Source organism: Pagrus major, chromosome 22 (assembly GCF_040436345.1).
Source record: "Pagrus major chromosome 22, Pma_NU_1.0".
NCBI lineage: Eukaryota > Metazoa > Chordata > Actinopteri > Spariformes > Sparidae > Pagrus > Pagrus major.
Genome location: NC_133236.1, coordinates 11,850,265 through 11,870,036, shown reverse-complemented (window position 1 = coordinate 11,870,036; position 19,772 = coordinate 11,850,265). Strand labels below are relative to the sequence as shown.

The 19,772-nt window shown below is 38.1% G+C and overlaps 1 protein-coding gene across 1 annotated transcript in view; it reads left to right on the top strand.

The window, feature by feature from the left end:
• tbc1d32 (TBC1 domain family, member 32) overlaps positions 1-19,772 on the top strand; it is an 88,818-nt gene that overhangs the window by 34,276 nt on the left and 34,770 nt on the right. The window contains exons 24-28 of the mRNA XM_073492988.1: positions 4,409-4,531; positions 7,213-7,321; positions 11,500-11,593; positions 11,810-11,935; positions 16,698-16,781. Of these exons, the coding sequence (XP_073349089.1) occupies positions 4,409-4,531; positions 7,213-7,321; positions 11,500-11,593; positions 11,810-11,935; positions 16,698-16,781 (536 nt within the window). The remainder of the gene's footprint in view (positions 1-4,408; positions 4,532-7,212; positions 7,322-11,499; positions 11,594-11,809; positions 11,936-16,697; positions 16,782-19,772) is intronic.

Here is a 19,772-nt window from a genome sequence, read left to right as displayed (position 1 = left end):
AAGACTCAATTGCACACATGGGAGAATCAAGGTGATGCTGGCAGCAGACTGTTACAGTACTGCCTTAAAATAAAACTGTATCAATAAAGAAAAACAATATAAAAGATCTTGGCCTTCCCATACCACCTTGTACAAATAATAATTTCCTTAAAATAATAGACCAATAAATACAATAATATATGAGACTGGCCCTCCTAACACCATGGAAAAAAATATGTTTAAATGACTTCTGAACTCCATTTAATAGGACAAACTCACCCAAAGAAACTCATTTGAGTCGCCCACTCACTAAACCTTGGCTTTACAGTAGATTATTCTAGTGTATTTGACGTGTTTATCACCAAAGACAAGACTGCCCAGACTTAGGAGCCTCTCCACAGGCACTCTACACAGCATCACTGTGTTAAATTTTATGGATTTAGTCTTTATTGTTGGGAAACAGTTCAGGATCTTCATCTCTGACCCTGACTTTAAATATTCAGTGACTTCAGTGTCAGAGGTTGAAGGAAGCGATATCATCCTCATCAAAAGAAAGTCATTCACTGCTGCTGGAGGCAGAGATCTGTAGCGTTGCATCCAGCTCATCGGGGTGAATACGATATTACATAAGACCTGCCTTCTTAAAGCTTGGCAACCAATCAAAATGATGAATGACAACCTGTGACCATGACACTAATAGTATCTGCTGGTTTTCATCTAGTAAGTCAGTAAATGAAATATTTTGGGGTTTTGGAACAGAACTCGAGCTCTGGGAAGTCTTTTATGATTGTTTGTCTAACGATTAATTGAGAAAATAATAAGCAGATTAATTGCTATGAAACCAATCAATAGATGCAACTCTAGAATGAAAACTCCTACAGGCAGCAAAATTCCCACTGCTATTGTTTTAGTATTGTTGCCAATGATATACTATTCAGAACAGGTAAACATTTTAAAAGACCTCGGATTGGACAGACAGTCTTCCCCCCACTTAATATAAGAGAAGCCTGTCAAAGAGACAAGCTGGAAGCAGACCTGGTTCCCTATTGCTTAGTTTCAAACAGAGAGAGGTCAGAAGGCCTGACGGACTCTCAGCCTCTTGCTGTGCTGCTGTCAGAATGACTGAGTAGAGTTGTCAGTCAAACTGGAGTCCAAATAACTTCCCGGCACATCAGGAATCAAAGCAGCTGCTTAAAAGAAGAGATGTGCTTCACAAAGATAAACACACACAACACACCAAACAGCATGCAGGGCTTAACACTACCACTTGTAAGTCAGTCAACGAACAGGCACTATTAGAAATTGAAATGGCATTTGTAAAAAAAAAAAAAAAAAAAAAATTGGATCAGGGTTGCTCTTACAGCCTTGTAAAAATAAACATGACATTTGATTTCATTGAGCATTTGTTGTTTTTTAAGCCTTATTCTGAAAAATAGTGGTAAATTAATAGCAGTGATAGTGAAGGAAATAAACATGTACTTAAAACTGTCTAAAATTACTCTAATATACTTTTCATATTCAACTAATTTTTACTAATTTAAAGACGTGCATGGCCTCAAGCATCAGCAGGATGCATCTGCAGAAAACACCAAAGATGGTACAAGGCTGTGTTACTAATTAAGAAACAAACAGAAGCAGATGAATCATCCAGACTGTGTTTTGTTGCTTTACTTGCATTAGGACTGCCCCCTTTTAGGCTATTAACTGGCTAATGGGTCGTTATGGTTCTGGTCAACTGAGAAATGCCTCACCCTATATGTGCTCTCTATCAGTAATTGGCAGTTAGTCTTTATTCATTACTGGAAAAAGAAAATCACAATGCTGATAGTCACACAATATTCATCCCAGATGTCACTGTATTCCTGTTCAGTTATGAGAGCTCGGAAGATACTGCAATGAAATGAAATACTGTATTTCAACATTTTATACGCTTATTTGCTTTGATGCAGAGAGTTAAATGAGAAAATCAATACCACTCTCATGTCTGTACATTAGGTATGAAGCTTGAGCCAGGAGGGGAGACTGGAAGCAGAGAGGAAACAGCTAGCCTGTTTAAAAGTAAAAAAAAAACATACCCACTTAGCATGTTAATGAGTTGTATCGTATTTGTTTAGTTCGTACACAAACAGAAATGTAAATATATGAAAAATGTGACTCTGGAGTAGGCATGGTGCGATATGAAAATTTCATGTCACAATTTACAACCCCTCTTCAAAATAATTGCAAATCCCAATAATAATATTGTATATCTCGACAAGCATCAATAAATGATTAAAACTCTTTAAATGTCACTAAAACATACTGGAGTTATTTTACCCACCATTTTGTTCAGAAACAGGACACTCACCTTTTTTAGCAAAAGTCCTTATTTGTGAAAAAGAAACAAACTGATCAGTGAACCTTTAGTTCTTCAGATGGGTGGTGATCACGGAGATGGGAGTGCAGTTTGGAGGTGCTGGTCTGCAGGGGAGACACCTTCCTCCGGCAGGTTCTGACAGGCACCTCATCTCCCTGCCTTTTAGTTAGGAATTCATAGTATCTACACACACCCGATTAAACTGGAATGAAAATTCACCACAATCAACTGATCCTGAGGTGGTAATCACAGAGGGGGCAGGGGTCTGGATCCAGTGTGTCTGACATTTACAGTCACGACTGCATTTTGTTCTGCCTATTACTCACGGGTTGAATCCTGTGGGTCCTGACGCCAAAATATTGGTTTATTAACATGCTGGTAGTAGGCCTAGTAATCAGCTTTTCCTCTATATACATTTCGTATAACAGTACTTTTGGTGGCACCTTTGGTATCCCCACTCTGGAGTTTTGTCACTGTAATGTCAGATTAAAAGATAAACTGTTGCTTGTAAAAACATATTTCTAGCACATAACTCAGTCTGAAACCAACAACTTTAACATTTTTGTTTGCACACGGATTAGGATAAGAAGTGTAAATCAGTTAGCTATAGAGATGCTGCTTTTAACGTTGAGAGACAAGCTACTTGCTGTTTGCCCCTGCTTTCTAGTCATTATGCTAAGCTCGCCTCCTGGCTCAAGCTCTATACTTAATGCACACACATGAGAGGGCTATCGATCTTCTCATCTAACTCTCTGCGAGAGAGCAGTACTGTAGATTTTAAAACCTAGAATGTTCTGAACCTGTTTAAAAATGAGGGGAACATTTTTAAACATCCTCATACAATGAATATAATGGGAATAATGGGTTAAATGACAATAATATAGTTGAGCTGCATCGTTGTCATGAGAAAAATACCAATTTGCGAGATACCAGATATTTCAGAGGCCAGTTCTGCCAAATTAATTGCGGGGGTAGAGTGAAGAGGAGGCAGACAATAAACACTAACTAGATTGTTTTGATCAATGCTTCACACCGGTGACACACGTACAGAACCTTTGTAATAAGCACTTAATTGCTCTCCAAATTCAGATAAGCTCTGACACAAATGGGAGGAGGTGGTGGAAATTTGGTCTAGGGGCAATGGTTACCAACCTTGTTCCTTTGGGATTTTAATGATTATTCCATAAAAATACATCTTTTTAAAATACTGAAATTGTTAAAAATAAGACCGTGACCAGTAGTAATCCACCTGATATCGCCTTGTTGGTGTTGTAGCAACTGAGCAATGGCATCTCTGTAATGTTATACCTTTGCGACTCGGGGAAAAATACGGGGGAAAATATGCACATGGAAGAGGTAATCCCTTCAAACATGTGTTTAATGTTGTGAAAGGGTTTATTTGAACCCAAGCCATATTTTTCTAAAACTAGCCGAGTATTTTGGTTGCCTTAAGGTAAGCAACAGTGACAGAGAACTGCAAAGAAATGGAAAACTGAGTGAACAGTGTGATAATATGTTCCAAAGAGGTTAAATAATGCCTCCTGGAAAAAAAACCTGTAACAGCAATGACGGGTTAAGTCTAGGTTCTGGAGTAACATTAATTATGATGTTCTTGAAACCAACACATTCATCAGATACACCAGTGCTAACGCTGAAGTTCAAAAGTCACTGGTAAAATTGAAGAGATTGTTTGAAGCTTTTCCTCTCTACAGGTATTCAACCATTTAAAACACAGACTTAAAAACACACTGTAGTCTCTCAAAATTTCACTGGAGCTTCACTGCCTGCTTGAGCCTGGTGTCATTACCAGCAACTGAAAATGAACCATGAAACTTTCCCCAAGGCTTCCTACTTAACAAAGCTTACGATTGGCTACGGTGAGCTGTTGCAGAAAAATTGTGTTGAGTGATCCAGCACTCACAGACATACAGTACAAGCCAGGGGCCAGGGGAGACAGCCACAGTCCAAATGGGGTCTTTGTTTGCATGGTTCTGCCACTGCTACAGTATCTCATAATGCCAGGACTCTCTGTATTATCATGTCTTGTTTGCGTGTGTGTGTGTGTTGTTGCAGACTGCTCAGTGTGCTCTGCTGTAATCTGGACTCCTTTCTGCTGCTGGAGAGCCAGTACAACATCTGCTCCATGCTGCTGCAGAGTCAGAGGGAGAACGTCACCGAGCTGGACACCAACGAGGGGTACGACCCAACCTACACATAGTTAACATTTATGGTTGGAAATTAACATGTTTTATCATTGTCAATTACTTAAATAATTCTGTCAGAATTATTTAAAGGGGCTCTGTGTTGTGCTGGAAGCTGGTCGTTTGATTACGTTGGCGAACTCTATTTCTAATAGCTATAATGTTAGCTACTGTTGCTCTCTGTAAGCGGAGAGGAGAGAGGCACTGAGACGAGGCATAACATCACATCCTTTGGACTGTTGCAGAAAAACTGACCAGAGTCCTTCACAAAGAAATCCACAGGCCAGCAGCATTAAACAACTGAAACAAATCGTCCACAGGCTTGTGTAGGCAAGTGAGAGAGATGGAGAATTAATTCATTAATTAACATGTTGTATCTGGTTTATTTAGTCTGCAACAAACAAAAGTGTAAAAATGAGACAATATGTGTGAGTTACATGCTGGAACTGAAGATGGGTGACAAGTTAAAGTTGAAACCTGAATAAATGAAGGTAAAAATATAACAAATACATGCTCCCTTCTACACAAGAAGCCTTCTCATGGCATTAATTGGATCTCTTGTTCACTTAGATGGAAGGGTGATTCTGTGTGATCACCTTTATACTTAGATTAAACATGTCAGTCCTGACAGGAAGGTTCTCTTCCACTGTGACCATGTCTGTATTCACAGGGCAGGAGGTCTCACTGAATAGTTTAATGAGTGTGAAAATGATGTGAATCATGTGCGATGCCCTTTGCACTCATGAGATTTCAGGGTAATTAAACACCTATGGGAAATTGTGGATAGTACTGTCTACCACTATCATCAACTTGTAAATGAGGGAATATTCTTTTATAAAGAATTGTCTTCTTCACTCCAGAAGACATCCAAAAACTTTGAAAAATAAGCCATGGAGAGCTCGATAACTCGTTGATTCGTGGCAGTCGACATCCTGCATCATTAACACATCATCATGACCCACATGGGGAAATCAGATTTCATGTTCAGCAGATGGATTAATTAGTAATTAAGCTTTTGAAATCATGCTAAAATTACACACTCCTGTGGTTGGTCAGCTTGCTTTAAAACCTCAAACGAACCGCGCCAGAGTCTGCTTGGCAGTGACCAACACCCATATTCTCATGCAGTCTCTGTCCGATTGTTTGGTCTGCACCAGGAATAGAATCCAGCAAAAGCAATAGATCTCTGTAAAGGCAAAATGATGCCTAACCTGCTGTCCTCAATATACAAGTCATTATGCCCAGGTGTCCTCAAGATGTAGTTACAACACCTAACACCCCCTTAAACCACAAACTCTTCTTAATACAATTTGTTTTTCTGTATGGATAAAGAAAAGATATAAGGTTTATATTACAATATAGATATAAGCATATTTCCCCAAATTGAACGTACTTTCTGTACCTGGACAGGACCTTCTAGATTTTCTAGAAAGTTCAGTTTTTTCCATCCACAGCTGAGTTGAACTGAAAGAAGTTATCTCAGAAGTTAAGGCAGTTTCCACGTTGAGCACACACGACGTGCAGACAGTCCTTCTCTCTCTGTCGTTCACTAAGGGCTTTTTGCTCCTCTGTACATCATCCTGATATGACAGAACACTTCCAAATTTAATCATTGCTCAGGATGAAAAATTGTTTGTTTGTTCGGCTTGTCACAAATAAAATGAAATAAAGCGGAGAGTGAAAAGGCCATTTCTGAAAGTGGGTGTTCAAGAGCCCCTTTCTTCTGGTAATGGCTGCCAGAGCCATGGCTATTGGTTATGAATGGAAATGGCCCTGAAACGCCGACTCACATTGCGTTTTGGAGAATGATGACTTGTTAATTTATTCTCCCATCTTCCTTTTTCCTGCCATCTCTTTTCTTCATGCTCCCATTGTCATCAACAACATCATCATCTCTCTTTTCTTTTAACCCTCCTCATCTTTTCACTCCACTTAAATGTTTTTCAAACTTTACTTTTTGGTATATGTTTTTTGGCTCACCCTACTTGTTGTCATTCATTTTTTCTAATAAGCTTTACTTGTTTCTCAAGCTCTGACCTTTTTAATATCAGTGACACCCAAATTCACCAAAACTACTGTGAGGGCATTCTGCGCATCTTATTTGACCCCAGCTGTGGCTTTTTTGTTTTATTCACAAAGAAATTAATGCAAATTTCATTTTATGGCTAACAGGCCCTCGGAAAGAGCAATGTAGAAAAAATAGTCCTCTTTATTCCCAATTTCAAGCCCAAATTACCTCAGCTCTAAGAACTATCCACCAAAGCTGACACCCTTCGACCCTAAAGTGCCTTTATAATTGGAGTACTCTCTGATCTTATCGAAAATTCTACATGGAAACCCTTTTCTATTTCTTTTCTTGCGTGCCTTGGAGCAATGATATAGTCACATTCAGTCTCACTCAGTGGTTTCAGACGCTGTACAAAGTAGTTTAAAAGACTTTTCAAAGAAAGTTATCTGAGCTCCAATAATAGGGGGACTGAAGTGTGTGTGAATTGAAAGGCCCAATGTCCTTTTTCTTCAAATGTCTTTCTCATCTGGTCATCTTGCAGGTATGCTCTTGCACACACATCAAGAAAAATGTTTATTGCGTTAGGAACATTGTAATGTTCCTTCTGCACCACCTCTCACACTTCAGCTGTTATCTAATCTCCTTTCCGTGCTGTTAAACCTTCTCAGGGAGTTCATCATAGACGGTCTATCAGTGGAGAGGAATCACGTGCTGGTTCGTGTCAGTGTGGTGGGAGGCCCGTCTGAGAGGACTCTTCCTCCTCGAGCACTGCAAGAGGTCAGATATGCTCTACTATGAATTTGTTCAGTTGACTGTTTTTGCCAATCAGATTTTTGCACAAAAGAAAATTAGGTTTAGGGGGTTAAAATTTAAAAAATGGCATCTTCAATATCGGAAAATACATTAAACTGGCAAAAGATAACTTTTGGATTTGAACTTTTCATTATGAAGTACTTGTTGATGTATGTAAAACTCCATTTCACTTAATTCTGTCTGCTACCGGGTACAAATCTCATGAGAACATGAAGGCTTGATTTATTTTACATTTCTTCTGCTCTCAAGTGATTCTAAAGATAATCCTGCTTTTATCCAATGTTGTAAAAAGCAGTCAAATGTCATACTTGAGTAAAAGTTAAGATATCTTGATAAAAATATTACTTTGGAAATAGGAGCCCCTTTTAGTTAGAAAATGCACCACATTTGCAGCCAGGTAAAGGCTGCAATCTGCCACCTTGTCTATGTGAAACGGAGGTGTATTATTCCTCCTTTTCAAAAAAGCCGCCACTGGGGTAGGCGTAAACATGTGACGTGACGTGAAGCATGTAGTTGGGCGTGAACAGTGACGAGTGATCTGGTTATTGACAATTCTCTCGGCTGTGATGGTTAGCATCTCCCGGAACTCAGCGGCTTTACAGTTGCTCATCTTGACGTCCACGGATGAAGTGATGAACTGATCAGCTGTTTCCTGCTTTTAAAACTCCCGGCTGTGGGTCGCACAACAGTGCACGTCATCGACACCTCCGCCCATGTCACGCAATTGCCGGCACACTGACACCTTGGATTTACATAGCAATGGAGGCGTCATATTGGGTGACCAAAACGGACCCTCAATATGCCGCAGTCGTCTATATTCGCGGACCTAGCCGCAAAAAGGACAGCCAAATTGGCGGGTTGCTGTCCAGTATAAAAACGCTTAGTGAAAGTCACCCATAGAATTACACAAATATTTACATGCATGTATATACTGTATACAATGGGTCGCCTAATTACCCAATTGAGGTGAGGCTGTGGCCGACAGATATTTTGTAGACATTTCAGTGTCCAAAGAATTCTAACGTCTACCCTTCAGTGAAATGTTCAAAGTATTGTCTAGACACCTCACAACTAGTGGTTTATTTGTACGGCTTCACAGGCTGATACAAGCCTGTTTATTGGACATTTGCACTTTGATTGCTTTTCATCACATTGTTTTGCGAACCCAATTGTGTGTTTTGGTCTGAACTGAAGTGCAAAAACCTTTATGAAAATGATAGATTTTACCATTGCTGCTCAGTAAAGTCACTAAAATGGTTTATTTCCTTTTTTTAATCTGTGCTTTAATTATTCCTAATCACAGTATTATGAATTTTTCATGAACACCAACTCACTGTGCATATAATCTAATACTTATCCATCCATTCCTATTCTAACTTTGTGTCTTGCTGGTAATTTCAAAGAGTCCTACTGATTACCAACAGGGCTTCAGGCGTTGTCTGATGCCCGCAGCCTTATTTACTCAGCATGATTTGGGATGGTTATCAATTATTTAGGTGTTGTTTATGCTGAACGCAAAACAGGAAGCTAATTTACGCTGAGGTCAAGGAAATGATATGAAAGAGATTTCTAAAGGGGAGAGTGTAAATTACTTTAGTGATTTAGTTTCCTTTGTGTTTCACAGGTCTCTTTTAGTCATCTCCCCTGTTACTTGTAGGGAGCACAGGGATCAGAAAGCTGTTAAATACCTGCAGAATTTATTGTGAAGTTTACAAAACAAATGAATCCACTCTTGGTGAGAAATGACAAGAGAAGCATTGTGTTAAAGGCAAGGATTATTCCTGACATTTCAAAGTGTCTGTCAGAATAGTTACCACCTGCAAGGAGACGTATTGAATGACATGACGGCTATGAAACATTTTTCTTTCACTATATACTTATTCAAGTATTTAATTTGGCAATATTTCAACTGTTGGATTTCTTGTGCTGTTTGAACACAAAAAAGGTCACGTCCTGGGTCATATTTCGGGGCCCTTAAGGGCTTACATGAAACCAAAAAGAGTTCACTTCCTGTGATTACTCAGTTATTATACAGTATGATTTTTTTAAGGCTGATGCTGATGTCTTTTCCTCTAAATATCTTAAAATGTGGCTGAATCAAGAGAAATTATAGATGCATTTCTACCCAAAGTGCCTACAACTTCAAGTCCCAGGAACCACTTTTTCTAAGAACTAAAAAGTTCCTTCAGCCTGTTGTTGTCTGCATTTCCACCAATGTCTGAAGACCTACGAAGATTAGGCAAATAAGTCCTTTAACAAATTATAAAACAGCATCTGGTATTTCATGCCATTTTTGCATGCAACTTTACATCAGCTACGAACATTTGACTTTTGATGCATGCTCTCCTCTGTAACTCCATGTTGATGTGTCAAAGCACAATGAACAAACAACAGAAAGACTTTTTTATAAAATGGTGGCTCAATAAAACTAGTGCAAGAACTCGACCAATCAGAATTGATAAGCGGCACAAGCCCCACCCTCAGAGTTCCTGTACTTTTGGAAATTAGTACTCCGCGACCAGGGACTTTTTTGGGGGTAAACCTAATTTAGACCCTTGTCCCTGCAGTTAAAACCCACTGAGTCCAAAGGTTCAAAGTGCCGGGGGAAAGTTCATGCAGTGGAAACACGGTTTAAGAGTAGGGCTGAATAATATATCGTTTCAGCATCGACATCACAATATGTGTAATAGTCACATTACAGGACAGGCAATGTCAAGTCAAAGCAAGGCAAGGCAAATTGTCTCAAACAAGTCATGCCACAACTTTTTTGCTGCTGGATACAAAAGAGAAACTTGCACAGTTCTCATTTTTCATGACTAATTTACAAGAGAAGTCCGTCTGATATTACATAACTTTGTCCGGTTTAAGGGTTCTTGGGTACTTGGGAGCGAACCAGAGTCATTCTTGTTCATTTTTTTAAACAACCCAGGGCCTGCACTCTGCTTTGCGCTCCCTTACAAAATAACCCCCATAAGTCTAGAATGATAAGTTATTCCCAAAGAGCTACTCGAGTTATCTGTTGAAAATTCATGTATTTTTTCATATCGCAATATATATCACAGAATACCAAAATATCACAATGTCAGTTTTTTCAAACTTTTGAGCAGCACTATTAAAGAGGTACTCCCTGTTCTCTACCTGAGTTACAGCATATAATGAAAGCATTTAAACCATAATGTTAAAAGATAAACATAATATATAATTAAAAAGTCAAATGCATATATAAGATGAGAAATTTGTTAATTCCCTATTTGAGTATTTATCTTTTGTAAAAAATGTTTTTTAAATAAAAAGGCTAAAGTTAAGCACCTCAAATGATGTTCTGTGCAGAATTCTTACCTACAGCAGTCGGTCCCAAAGCTGTTTAAGGATTGTATGCAATCATCAACATGGAGAGCTTTGTGCATCTTGTTCATCAGAGCAGCACATCATCTGAATGGCAAACTCAAATACCAGCAGGGATTAACATGAGTGGAGGGCACAGATAGTTGGATAAAGAGGCCTGCTTTCTAAACCCATTTACATTTAGAGCACATTATTGTGGCACATCACACGCTGAGCTATGACTCAGAAGTTATGATTCTTCAAAACTAAGATATGACAAGTGTAATGAATGCAGCACTTAATGGCAGTTGGTTATAAAGAAAAGAAGGAAGCGACGATTAAAAGGAGGAAATAACTTGTTTTACTGAAGACAAATGAAAACAAACACAATTTAATAAACTGCTACCAGCTCGGTGCAAAACATTTCCTAAGTAATGAATTAAACTACAAGTCACTGTTTAACTGCACTACATTGTTCATAGTTTGACATTTTTAATTATGCTGCCATCTAACATTGTCTTCAGACGGTTTTAAGTATATTAAATTACAAACAAATGCAACATAATGGCACATCAATAACACAGCAGGCTCATTAACAGCCATAGCAACTATCTGTTCAGAGCAGTGCAGAAATTAATCTGTAGAAAATAATGGAGTTGATGTTTAATCATGTAAGTATGTATGTCCTATTTACCACTCCTACAGCAGACCACACACAGTCATACACAATTTATCCATGTCATCATATATGTGGACAGTTTTTCTAAGCATGTGGTAAATGAGCTCGTCAGTTGAATGTCTTTATCGGCTTACTCCAGGGAGAAGATCCTTACCCCTGGCCCATGTTTTCAAGCTACCCTCTACCTCAGTGTTACACGTTGGAAACACCAAAGATCCACCATGACTCACAAGGTAAGAGTAACGCTAATAAAGTTGCTAATATTCTAGATTAAACGAGACATACAAATACACACATGAACTTAAACAAACAAGATTTCAAACTCCACTCTCCATACTGAAAACTACAAACTGAAAGAGGACCATACAACTAATAAATAAATGAAAACAAAATTGATAACTGTTAAATTATTGTGTTTTTTTTTACCTCTTGTTGTCCCCATTGTACAGACTCTGAGATCAGTGCATTTCTGGCTTCACCTAAAGAACCAACGAACCAGGAGGACTGGATGGAGATCTGCCGGAGACACTACTGCAAAGTCATGACCTCCAAACCCAACATCTTAAATGGGAACGGTAAGCTACTGGTTCACTAGGAAACTACAGATTTGCCTGGTAGGATTTTCTGTGTTTAGTAGCATAATGATAACGTAGCATATGTATTAATAATATGTCTTGGCCCATAGTGTTGATTATAAAGGCAAATGGGCAATGACTAAGGCATAGGACATATAACTGGCAGTTCCCTTCCAAACACTAAAAACAATTAAAACTTTAAGAAAAAGAAGTTAATAGATGAAGACTGAAAATTAACTAGAAGCAAAGTGCGCTAATGTTACTTGATTGTCCCACAAGTTATCATTGGTATTTTGTCTTCGTCTACCAATAATAAACTTTGCAGTCAGTGCCAGAAATGCCAGAAGTGAATAACTTGTGCACTTCATCAGTTAACAGGTATCAAGCTTACAGCTACCTACAAGCTAATACAAACACATGGATGAATTGCATTTATGGACCACAAGCAAGACAATTATTGTTTTCATGGGCTTTAACTAACAACACTCCCTCACACATACATTTCTCTTTCACCCACACAACCAACGGTGGAACTGTTCAGAAATCAGATACACAGCAACAGCTGGTGAGCCTTCTGTTTAACCATTTTTGTTGAAATTTCTGGCGCCACTTTTCTCTCCGTGTCAAACAACAGGGGGAATGATGGCCAATTCAAGTGCAACTTTAGCTGCCATTACCCAAAGACAGACTCTGTAGTGTGAAGGTTAATTTCGCATACTGCTTACTGAGGAAGTTAAACTTTTGAGGAGTAAAGTTTACTAAAGTTTGGAGAGACTGATACAGAAGCCCTGTGAGGCAAGTAAGAAGAAAATATTCGAGTGATTCATTTTTTATGTTTTAAAGTTGTTTTTTTCCATCTGTAAAAAAACAGATTTTTTTTCACTCTGTGAGTTTTTCTGTTCATTTTTCTATATGATTTTTTTTTAATCTGTCAGATTTTTGCAGGTGACTTTATTTATTTATTTATTTGTTTGTTTTTTGGTCACGATCATTTTTCTGTGTTAGTTTGTATAACACTAATTTTGACCTCAAGACGTGCACTGTTAACCCTTGTTAAAATAGGTAAACATGAAAGCTTTTAGTCCTGTTTAGAACTTGAGGTAGTGGTTGAACTTCAGCCTCTTGTGGCTGAAATGAGCATTACAAAAACAAAAACAAAATAATCAAGACAATTTTTTCTTCCAACTGACAAAACTTTAAAAAAGAACTTTAAAAATGATCCTGGCCAAACTTTTTTTCATCTATCTTCACAGATGAAAAAAAGAACTTTGAAAAAGATGAAATGAAAATGAATATTTTATTTCTCACTTGTCTCTCAGAGGGTCTGTAGACTGATGCATTTACACCTTTTTAGCATCTGGCTTTAAATTGTTTCAGTCTGATGTCAGAGATGGTTTTGGGCAATCAGATTTGAATCAAATGTTTCTTGCTATCTGATCCCAGCTTAAATATGCTTTACTCAAAATGCTTCCATCCTTGGATGTTTTTTCTCACTGTTATGATCCAGTGAGCCGATCACCAACATTCTGTCAGTTGTGTCCAGGTTACATTTTAATAAAGATATATGTGTCCATGGAAACATTAACATTTTCTACACAAAAATTCCCATTTATATTAAAGACTATGCATTACGAAAATTTGTATCTCCATATGTTCATAATGCATATCCAAACGCCATAAACCGGAACAAAATTACCATCTGTCACTTGGTTTTTTCCAACATGAGTTTCTGATGAGTTTCCTATAAAGTTACGTATGTTAATGTGTTTATAATATGAACAAGAAAAATGATTAGGGGAACAAAAAGATAACTCTATCATAAAATCCAACTATAGTGCTCCATGCATTCTGTATTATCTGCTGATTACTTCTATTGTGCTGCAGGTGCACCACGCACACCTCTTCACTGTGATGACATACATCTGATATCCATGAACCTTTTAAGAACTCCTCATCACTGCCATTGACAGCCAGTATGGAACAGCGCTGACGCCTACCTTTCTCACGTAGGAGTAAATAGCTGCTCAAAGAGCACAAAAATACATTTGACTGAAGGAGGGCTGACAGTCTTGTCATTAATGCATGTGCTGCATAGTGATTGCTTCCTTTCATCAGGACACTGTTGAACTCCTGTGAAAGCAGCCACTCTCTGCTCTGTGGCGCTCATTTAAGGCTTTTCACTGCAAGACCATGATCAGGATGTATTATCGGATAAGCTTCTCTCTGCTGTAGAAGACATGCTATTTTATTTTGTGCGTCATTAAGCATGCAAAACCTGGCATTCTACTTTTAAAGGCAATTGTAGCATTTATGGGCTGACAAACAAAATAACCTTCTTCCTGGGTAATTTGATGAACATTTACTATGTCGATCTTTGAGTATGAAGAAACTGTGATTATCACTTGTGTCTTCGATTGGCTTCTACACAGCTGAAAATGAGTGTACTTGATGAGATAATATACTATCGCTTCATCAAAACACTCATGATTAGAACTGTTTGTATGTTCAATACCTCACTATCTTGTCAGCTTATTGATTGCTTAATTGTCCACTCTCAACAGCATGTCAATAAGATGCATTCACTTGCGCTCTGAGTCACTGGGTTGCTTCATGATCAGCACACTGCGTTTTCTAATCTGACAACCTGTGACGTGATTGCAAGGCTGCACTGCTGTGTATAAATAATACCGCTTTTTTTTACATGTTAAGCGATTGTGTCCCATTATCCTATTTCACTATTTATATTATAATTAATTATAATTAAGTTATATATACTATTTTACTATTTCGATTTTGTGCCTTAACCTAACCAGACCGCGACTGTTTAGTCAAACAGTCATAAAAAGTCAAGTCAATAAAAGTCATAATATGTGAACTGTTTGCCAGCAAGCTATATTTTGAAGTATAACCAGACATTGCATGTTACATAGGTATGACCATGGAGCCCTTCATGTTCAAAACTGATGCTAGAAGGGTAGGTAGAGCGTCATAGTTTGAAGCTTATGGCCACCGACCTAGCTACTGTATTTGTGCAGTTCGGAGTGAGAATGTGTTCTTGAATCTTTGGATGCCTTTGTATGATATATGCTTTTTTACCATGCAATGAATATTTTGTGATATAACTTCCTTTCGTATCGTGCCACTTGAGAGGAGTCATTATAAAGTAGAGCATCAGATGAGATAATATATTTTCTGCTTTGGTGATTATTTGTTAAAGGTTAACTGGAGGCGAGCCAAAGGCAACTGCTGAATAAGGAAAGGCTTTTAATGGTCATTGACCAGCTGTTTCACATGAATGAAAGGTACATCAAAAAACATTGAAAATAGATTCAGTTAATTCACTGCAGGAGCAGAAGGGGTGCTGTTACTTCACAAATTAGCATTTTAGTTTGTTCCTGCAAGGGCAAATGAAGAGGTACTTGGATATTTATATCTATGAGAGCAGACCAAATATTAGAAACACCTGATATTCCTCACTGCAGTACAGTCAAACAGAACTGCAAACTAGAGCCTCCAAAGTGACCTTTCAACAAAAACTGAACATTATAATCTTCATGAAGGGAGCATGTTTTGCAAGGCTTTTATATTCGATTGTATTGAGTTTTTATAAATTAAACCACCTGTAGACTTTGCTGATGTTTACATTCATCCTGTATGTACTTCAAATAAATAGAGAATGCTTGACAATGATTCTCAGAGATTTCAAATGAGGTATACTGTGTAGAAAACATAATTAATTTTAAATGCATCTCAATTTACATATTATGTACCAATCTCTTCTCCTTAATCTACTGTGGCTCAGACTTAACCACATTTGTACATCGCTTGGGGAAAAAATAATGTGCCAAATGAATTACTATAAGTGTGAAATTGTATATATGACAGTGTTTTGTGTATGTGAAATTCATCTGCAAGACACTGCATGATTTAAGTGATAATTGCAGCTAAATTCAAGTACTGCATAATGCAAAAATGCAAATATGAAGTAAAATCAGTGTTAATACAGCTGCCAAGTTTGTAAGCTACTTAAAATACTAGACAAGAGTCGGTGCAGTCAATGGCAGGGAATTCACACAGAAAAGGTGCTCTTCTAGGTTTCTTGTTAAAGCAAACAACAGATGCATAATAAGTTTATAATGACTGGGAAAATATATAAAAACATGCCCCTGTGTTGTTTTCAGAGCTGTTTGCACAATCGGTACTGTGAGTCCTCATCACTCAAGTGTTTCCGTATTATTTCCACAACTAGATCTTCAGTGACTGTGGGCGGTTCAGCGATATGACACTAAAAGCCATGCTGTCAGTGTTTACTCACGGACAGTCAGGGGCAGTGAAGCTGTAAATGGGTACGAGCGGATGCACATTTGTAAAGTGTAGTGATGGTATTACTCTACATGTGTTTCTACAGATGAACCGTGATCTTCTGTGTCAGACATGTTTCCATTCCAGATACAATGCTGCTTCACTTCTGAACAGTCTCTATGACTACTGAATCTTTTAGCCTTTTTTTATGCCAGAGACCGCTACATTAAACATGTGTACTGTATGGTTCACAGGAAATGTTTCTTTCCACACCACTTACAGTGTCACTGTGCAACTTAAAAGCATACAAAACAGAATGTTATTCACACTCTATAAATAGTTGAAGTAAAGGAGTTGATGTATTTGAATGTGTAAATTGAATTTTCTTTGAAAGCAAACTTTATTGTTGCTGTACTAGCACATATTTTATGTTTGTTTCTTGTATGTTTTCTCTCCCCAGTGCTGGCTGACCTTCTGGAGAAGGTTCTGGCTCATCTATCCAACTCTTCCACCGAATGCTTCTTCTCTCCGGCTCAGTACAAAGGTCAGTGGGAAAGAGGAACACATTCAGTTTTCTTCTTGACAATTAGGTCGAAGGAAAATAACTAAAGGGCACTCTGTGGATCAGTAAAGTTAGCCAAATGCCTTGTATGTGGGGCATGAATCTAACTTCCAGAGAAGTAACATGAAATTCGGAGGTTAGGTGTGGAGGCCTAAGTAGTGGCCTTGGGGAACAAAACCCTGATGACGAAACTGGCTCTCAGGCTGTGAATTAATCTAGTGTCATAATTGACTTTGTAGTCGCATCAACTGATCTGCCCTCAGTGTATGAGTTGGACACCAGGCTTTAAAGAGGAGCTGAGCTGTCAGCAACACACAGACATTGGGTGGTGTGAAGTCATATAATGGTGGGAGCTGCCTGTCCCAGTAAACCTAATGTGAAGTGAAGGTGAACCCTCAAGTAGAGGGACCCAAACAAGTACATGTAGTTTGATGACACCTTGAAGTAGCTTGGGATCATGGGAGTTGTGCAGAAATGTTTGCAGACGAGTTAATGTAGAAGTCACATTCACCAAACTGATGTTTCGCAGGAAGTTAAAGTGACAGGCGACCAAATGAAATGCACCTTTTCTTGAACATGGTTGCAAACATTTAGGATAATAAGTACACAACTCAACAAATCATGTAACAAAGGTCCAGTCATTTAAAGACATTTTAATGTGGAAATGTTACATATTATATGTTTAACATGACCACGTCAATTTGTACATCGCAAGTGGGATTCCTGATTCTGCAGACAAGTATCAGGAGGTCTGATCAGGACTGCAGCCTCAGGGAGCTGTCAGAGTCCCTGGAAAGAGATGTCGTTCTTTAGCCAGGTTGTTGCAGCAGGGTGAGGAGAACTGTTGACCTTGACTGTAGAAGGAACACTTTGAAAAATTTGTCTGACAAAGACAAAAGAGGAACTCTGGTGAAGTGTTTTTGACCCCTCTAGTGGAGGTAACTGAGCTACTTTAAAAGCTCAGCAGTGCCAGGGTTCCTGGAGCTGGTTGCACCAGCTGTTCATAAGAATAAGCCTGGCAGACTGTAGTTTACCAGTGAGTTTTACACATGACTAAATTAAAATGAGTTGCACCACACAGACTAGTTTTTACTCAGAGGTGAGTTGTTAGTAAATATTTACACTCAGTAACTGCCAGGTGTAATGGCTGTGTAGCTAACTGAAAAACTTAAAACTAACGTTATCTGGCTAATATGTGACCTGTTCAGATTAAACAGTAAGAGAGGTGATATGAAAGTTTGCCAACATATCTGACCTGAAACTTGAAATGCTATGATTCATATCTTGAAGATTTTAAATAACGTTTTTTTTTTGTTTTTTTTTAAAAACCTGAATCCTACTTACTCTGAAACATACAGTATATTTCTCCATGTGTGCAGATGTAAACTAGAATGGCATTTAGTAGAGTGCATACCTCCACCAAGGCCCAACAATCCTTATCCTAATTAGGCCTAAGCCTAATCCAATATTAAACTCAATAGCCCTGTATCACTCTAAATTTTAAGCCACAGATACTTGCTTCACCTCCTTGGTGGATGTAATTGCAAAATCTTGTCAATAATATTTGACTTAATGAGTAAATAACTTCAATTTGGTTACCAAAATCAGATATTTCTCACTCATTACAATATCTGAATACTGCTTCCTTTGAAACATATAATTCTTCATGTATGAAGACATAGATGTATCTTCTGCACCTTACAAGACTGTAATTTTTGGAAGTTATGCTAACTTGTGACAGTAACTTTGTGTTTACAAATGTTTCATGGCATGATTTACAACTTACCACAATCCAGACTATTTAAGACATTTCTTAAGTTGTAATGGTGCAACCAGATTTAATTAATCAGTATCTTTTAAACAAGCTTGTGTAGTTATGAAGAACAATCAAGGGTAGATGAGAGTTGTTGGAGATATTGAAGGCTCTGAATATTGTCGAGTAGTTTTTCAGTGTTGTGTGGACGCCGGGTACAGTCCCTGTGGAATGGCAGACGGGTGGAGCGGAGAAACTCCTCCTCATTTTCAGAGCAGTGTTTTACCCCGGGTTAAACTGAGTTATGTTTCCCATATCAAACGGTTGAATGATTTCAGTAGGTTGGCTTGTTTGGTAGCCAGTGGGCTAAACAACCTGATTACAGTGATGGCAGCTGGAAAGAAAAGCTGCTAATTAGTGAATACTCTTAGCAAACTGTTAATTTTCCTAAAGGTAATGAAGTGCTAATTGCATAATACTCTTATTTTACATATTTTAAACAACATGAATTAGTGATCCCTTTATATTACTTCAAACATGCAGCCGCAAACCACCTTCAAGCTACTCTTAGTAAATTTTCCCTTAATAACATGAATTAGTTCTTTATGTTCAGTCAGGTTTCCCATAATATCATCCATATTAGCTTAAATAATCATAGCCTAAGCATTGATGGAGTTGTCTCAGTACTGTGTGTTTTAAATCGTAACCAGAAATAATGAAAATTACATTTGAATTGAATCAGCGGAGCTATATGCCCCTGGTTGAATAATGTTTTGATGTCTGTGTAATCACCTGGCACTGATTAGTCAAATGATTGTAATTATGATACCGCCATTGCTTTAAGGACTGGAGGTGATGAACCCCACTGCAGAAATCAGACAGAGTCAAGTATGATTTTTATGTATTTATGCACAGCAGAAAGGTAAGAGGTTTACAACAACACAAACTACATTAGACAGCAGACAGGGAGAATAAAAAAGATTAGCAAATCAGTGTAATCTGGTCAGTTGCTTCTCCCAGACGACATAGAAATAAACAAATGTTTATACTGTAGGAGGTAGTTAGGATTGTGACTGGTTAATTAAAGCATTGCATTTCTGATGTGTTGCAACCTGCAACTTATGGGATAAGGTGAAAACACAGTACTGAGCATGTGATGTAACAACTGTCAGCTCTTCATTAGTTTTGCAGGGTGTCATGTCTTGAGTCTATCATCTTAT